At 37.4% G+C, this 6,000-nt stretch overlaps 1 protein-coding gene across 5 annotated transcripts in view; it reads right to left on the bottom strand.

The window, feature by feature from the left end:
* Positions 1-803: 803 nt before the first annotated feature.
* LOC124172575 (zinc finger protein 180-like) overlaps positions 804-6,000 on the bottom strand; it is a 68,589-nt gene continuing 63,392 nt past the window's right edge. For 3 of the 5 annotated variants that reach the window (XM_046552015.1, XM_046552014.1, XM_046552016.1), the window contains one exon: positions 804-3,278. In XM_046552015.1, coding sequence (XP_046407971.1) covers positions 1,768-3,278 — 1,511 coding nt within the window. In that variant the 3' untranslated portion in view covers positions 804-1,767. The remainder of the gene's footprint in view (positions 3,279-6,000) is intronic. The other 2 variants (XM_046552018.1, XM_046552017.1) reach the window with 2 other exon arrangements.

The raw sequence follows: 6,000 nt of genomic DNA, 5'->3' as shown, positions 1-6,000 counted from the left end.
GTATACAACTCCTCAATTCAGATTTGCTTGAAGCTAAATTACAACAGAATTAGCATTAATGATAATTAACCCGTCAATTATTTAAATAATGAATACAGATATACACATAAAATTAAACATGAATAAAATCCTGTGTACTCATGTATTTGACAGTCAAAGTTACAAGTCAAGGTGAAAGACTTACCGTATTTCTCCGAATATAGTTCCCTTCTAAATATATACCCCCCCCTAATTTTGAGGCTCGAGTTTCAGGAAAAAAAAAAATGGGTTTGAATATAGTCCCCCTTTCCTTTTACCATGGGCATTTTTAAGGGAAATTTGTAAAAAACTTAAGGGAAATATGTTTCCCTGAAGATTTGAAGAAACGCAAGTGCGAATGCTCACGTAGCAGTTTTACAGAATGAGCATGGTTCTTTTTAATTGTTTGCTTTTCTTGTTTTACTACAGTATTATCCAAATTCCTGTAAAGAGGAGAAATAATAAATAAATAATGAAAAATTGGAGAAGGTAGTGCCAATATCCGACTATTCAATTTTATATATTTGTGCCTTATATTATGGAGGTATTTCCTCTAATTCATGGTCCCTTATGCGATAGAGATTTCTCGTGGGCATAAGGTACAATGAAAGCAAGAGAAAACCGATTGTGCTGCGGGAAAAAGCAAGGGAAGTGGAGGAAAATGGGAGTCTGGGAACGCCAAGGAAAAAGAAAAGGGAAGGGACGTGCCGAGAAGCGAAACTAAAAAATAGGTTTGATTCTAGTCCCCCCTTTACTTTTACCATGGGCATTTTTGGAAAAAGTTGGGGACTATATTCAGACAAATACAGTAATTAAGACAGGAAGTAAATTTCGCAAGACTAATGTTTCTTACCTGTGTGCTTACCTATGTGTTTGGCAAGGTTATACCTATAAGCAAAGCCATTTTTTGGAAAAGGGGGGTACTATATTCAGACAAATACAGTAATTAAGACTGGAAGTAAATTTTGCATGACTAACGTTTCTCGACTGCGTGCATACCCATGTATTTGGCGAGGTTATACCTATAAGCAAAGACCTTTTTTGGAAAAAGGGGGGACTATATTCAGACAAATACAGTAATTAAGACAGGAAGTTAATTTCGCAAGACTAATGTTTCTTACCCGTGTGCTTTTTTTTGGAAAGCCGGTTTTTGGAAAAGGGGGGACTATATTCAGACAAATACAGTAATTAAGACTGGAAGTAAATTTTGCATGACTAACGTTTCTCGCCTGTGTACATACCCATGTGTTTGGCGAGGTTATACCTATAAGCAAAGACCTTTTTTGGAAAAAGGGGGGGACTATATTCAGACAAATACAGTATTTATGACAGGAAGTAATTTTTCATGACTAACATTTCTCGCCTGTGTGCGTACCCATGTGTTTGGCAAGGTTATACCTATAAGCAAAGACCTTTTTTGGAAAAGGGGGGACTATATTTAGACAAATACAGTGATTAAGACAGGAAGTAAATTTTGCATGACTAACGTTTCTCGCCTGTGTGCATACGCATGTGTTTGGCGAGGTTATACCTATGAGCAAAGACCTTTTTTGGAAAAAGGGGGGGACTATATTCAGACAAATACAGTAATTATGACAGGAAATAATTTTGCATGACTAACGTTTCTCGCCTGTGTGCGTACCCATGTGTTTGGCGAGGTTATACCTATAAGCAAAGACCTTTTTTGGAAAAGGGGGGACTATATTTAGACAAATACAGTAATTAAGACAGAAAGTAAATTTTGCATGACTAACGTTTCTCGCCTGTGTGCATACGCATGTGTTTGGCGAGGTTATACCTGTAAGCAAAGTCCTTGAGGCAGACGGTGCATGAGTACGGTTTACTTTTTGCGTGCGTTTGCATGTGTTTGGTGATTTGACCCCTCTGGGAGAAAGCCCTTCTGCAGACACTGCATGAATAAGGTTTCTCCCCCGTATGAGTGCGCATATGCTTTCTGAGGTTGCTACCGTCGCTGAAAGGTTTCCCGCAAACGCTGCACACGTGTGGCTTGTCCCCGGTGTGTGTTCTCGTGTGAATGTTGAGCAAGCTCCTCACAATAAAAGACTTGCAGCAAATACTACATGAATAGGGTTTTTCTCCCGAGTGAGTCCGCTTGTGTGTGGTGAATGCAGAGCTGTGAGAGAAGAGCTTGGAGCAAACGCTGCATTTGTAAGGTTTTTCCTTGGTGTGCGTGCGAATGTGGGTGGAGAGATTATATCGGAAAGTAAACGGTTTGCCGCAAATGCCGCACGAAAATGGTTTCTCTCCTGTATGTACACGCATGTGGTAGTCGAGACTGTATTTTTTAGAAAAAGATTTTCCGCACACGCTGCATGCATAACTTTTTTCTTCACCGAGGATATGTTGAACATAAGTATTGGGCAAAATTGGGCCGGAGTGAGTTTTCTTTTTCGTGCTCGAACTTCTCTGATTAGGAAGGTTTCTATTTGCAGAGGAGGACTTCTGGGACAAATTTTGCGCACGTGGTTTCCCATTTACAACAAAACTTCTCCTCCTTTGTCTCACGTTTTTCTTCTCCACTATTCCCCCAGACATTTCCTTAAGAAGCCCGACTTTGTTTTGCCTTAGCCTGCTTCTTTTCTTGGAGGCAGAGGGCTTGCCAGACTTACTACATTCCTCATTCGATACAGGAGTTTTGAGACACTCATCTTTACCCTTTAAAGATTTCTCATCACCGTCCAAAGTGTTTTTGCCTGAATGAATTTGGAGATGTTTGGAGAGCTCACTTTTTGTGTTGAATCCTGCTCTGCAATGGAAGCATAGATATGAATTACCATTTGACAAGCAACTTTTCCCGGAACTGTCAATTGAGCAACTATTTAACTCTTCTTTGTATTGTGTGGCAGTCTCTAGGCCACCTTCTCTGTTTTGACTTATTGTGGTTAGCCCAAGGCTATCTATGATTTTTGGGGTATCATCTATACCCCCCATAACAGCAATTGTTGCTACATCTCCGTTGATTTTAGAAGCTGGATTGCATTTCGAATTACACTGTGTATCATTTGGAATTAAGCCAGATGTTATCTTGCCAGTAGGAGGGGAACAAAAATTTTCCAAGTCCTTGTCAATCACATTTGTTACTTCCCCTGCATGGGATGTTCGAGTCTTGGATTCAATGAGTGACAAGGAGGCAGATGAACCAACGCAGTCGTCGCTGGAATCAATCCTTACATTTCCTTCTTCCAGCAGATATGAAGTTGATGCTGTTTGCAGATGCACTCTCTGAGGTTCTGAGATCCCTAGAAAAGAATTTAGCATTATAATTATCACTGTCCAACATAAAATTTATGAATTACTCAAATAATATTTTTCTCAAATAATAAAAGTCGCTTTTAAGACAGCCAAAGACATTTGATAAATAATAAGGGAATAGTTCCAATCGACCCAATACACAAAAAAGCACAAGATCATCCAAAAAAATAAATTTAGTTTAACGTCACCTGAATTATTTACTTTACTGCTATCAATTAGGTATGCAAAACTTAAGAGGTGAAAGGAGTTTTCTCCATACGTAGTTTAACCACCAGTAGTGAAGCTCAAAATCTGGGGGTCTCTTCTCTAACTTGAAGTGCGGTAGCTTTCATGTGGAGAGATGTTTAACCCTAATACAGGCAAGATGAGTCTCATGGACTCATCGCATCACATTTTTGAGAATTTTATTTTGTTATTGAAATGTCAGCATGTAAATTTTTTACTTCTTCCAATTGTGTATTTCCTATAAATAAGAGTAATTCAAACTTTTTTCGGAATTAAAGTTAATTAAAAAAAATTTTTCCCCAGAATTCCCACTAATCCGGGCAATGTGAGTCTGCTTGCACGAAATGTAAAAAAATATGTACATTTTACAAATATTTGGTGTGAATTGTCAAAATAATGTAAAATTATCACTATGTACATGTCACGATAAATGTTTGGTGTTTTATGTAGTGAAAACAGAAAGAATTAGTCATTAGAGTCTACTGTACTTGCTATTTGACTATGTATGAAATTAATAAGTAATGCAAAACTTTTGTTAAACAAAAAATAATCAACTTTATGTTTTAAATGATTCTATAGTGCACAATATGTACAAATTGATGTGAAAATTAATATTTTTTACTGTTTGATAGTTTAAATTAAAAGCATAGGTTAAAAGAGCCCATTGGACTCACCTTGCCGGATTACGTCAGAAAAATGTTTCCCCGTATTAGGGTTAATTAACCTACTAGCTCCCACTTGTATTCTATAATGCTGAAGCTCCGGCAAAGGAGCTAGCAGAAGCTACCGGTAGCTTATTAGGCTCCAACCCTTATCCTCTATGGACTTTGATGCTACTTCCGTAGCTTCAAACTAGCTACCACGGTAGCTTCGCGAAGTGCGCCCTCGGGACCCCGCGCTTCAGCTAGCTACCATCAAAATACACAGGGAATTCATATGAACCGCCGTAAACCAAGCGGCGCATGTTGCTAACCTTTTGTTTTATCCCATCAGAATTTTTCTTGGCCCGGCTAGCGATGGAGTGGTAAATAAGAAAAGTGTTGACTGTTTTTGTTGTCTTCCATAATTATTTTCTTTAATGAGGTCGAGAATAATGGGTAAATTATTTGAAGCCTTCAATTATTGTATTCTTAACAAAGTAGTGAGAATGAGTGATAAATTTTGTGACTAAACATGTATGTTTTGGAGTGAACTATTGATTGCATTTACTAGCTGATTTCATTATTTGGAGAAGAAGAATGTTGCTTTTAATCATTTTATTTCACTGAAATCTTATTTTGCATGAAGTCATTACTAGGGAGAAGACAAAACTTGGATACATCAGTGATTATTATTGATGCTGCGAGAGATAGTGTGTTGTAGTGCTGGTACAAAGTGATGCGTTGAAATCATTACCAATGCTAATGTATCCACTGCACAGAGATGGATCTCTTCTTTTTGCAAGTGTCTATACATTTATGATTAACTTTCCCGTGCATTTTCAGCTACGATCTTTGTTGTTAAGTGATTGTGTGAAGAGAGTTAAGTGTTACATAGATGCAGACCATGTAGAGATGGATATTATTGTGTTATAATTCAATGTAACGTGTTTCATAATAGTTATTAATTAATTTCTTGCTCCTCCAATGAATGAATGTGTTCATGATTTCTTTCTGCTTTCATTTGTGTGTCTTTGGCATTATATATGCATTTAATTTCAGTGCCGGTAGTTAGGGCTGTGTATTTGTTTTGAAATTTGAAAAAGTGTAGCCATGGATATTCCCGGAGTCCACGGAGGAAGTCATCACAGAAACAATAATATAATATGACTTTAATATTGAGAGAAGGAACTACGTAGGTTGGTTTATCATAATGGTGGTCAAGTTACAATGAATCGCCCTCGCTTGCAATACTGCAAGGTTGGTGGTGGGATGTAATACTGATTCATGAAACCATTAAAATATTAATTTAGCCGTCGTGAGAACGGAACGACAGTAGAGTTTTGTGTAAATATCGCTTGAAGCTTATTGTGAAAAATGATTGCATAGGCCAATCTGAGCGAAATGACGTAACTTTCAAACATAATTATCTCCACCTTCCCATAAACTTTGTTGAAGATATTCCCGAAATAATATATACTTATCGTATACACATGTAATTGCAATATTCTTTCGCAGTGCAAGAAGGAACAATCTCTCCACAGGAACAGTTGGTCATCAAAATTTTTGTATCAAACGAGTAGGAGCATAAGGAGCAATGAGTGAAAAGTTCTCGGGAATAAGAACGACAATGTCATTGCATTGGTTTTATGTGTTTGATGTTCACTAGCATTTTCTCTTCACTATATTTACATGACCTACTGGTTATGATTATCATTCGTGGCATAAACTGCTACATCAATCGAAACTATTGCATCAATGTAAATGCCGCATAGCCTTATATAATTATTTATACGTATTTCTATAATAATGAAAGCTAAAGGCACTCAGCATTTCGTAATTCACA

Source organism: Ischnura elegans, assembly GCF_921293095.1.
Source record: "Ischnura elegans chromosome 13 unlocalized genomic scaffold, ioIscEleg1.1 SUPER_13_unloc_1, whole genome shotgun sequence".
Classification (NCBI taxonomy): domain Eukaryota; kingdom Metazoa; phylum Arthropoda; class Insecta; order Odonata; family Coenagrionidae; genus Ischnura; species Ischnura elegans.
Note: the sequence above shows the minus strand (reverse complement) of the source record. Positions and strands in the feature narration are given on the sequence as shown.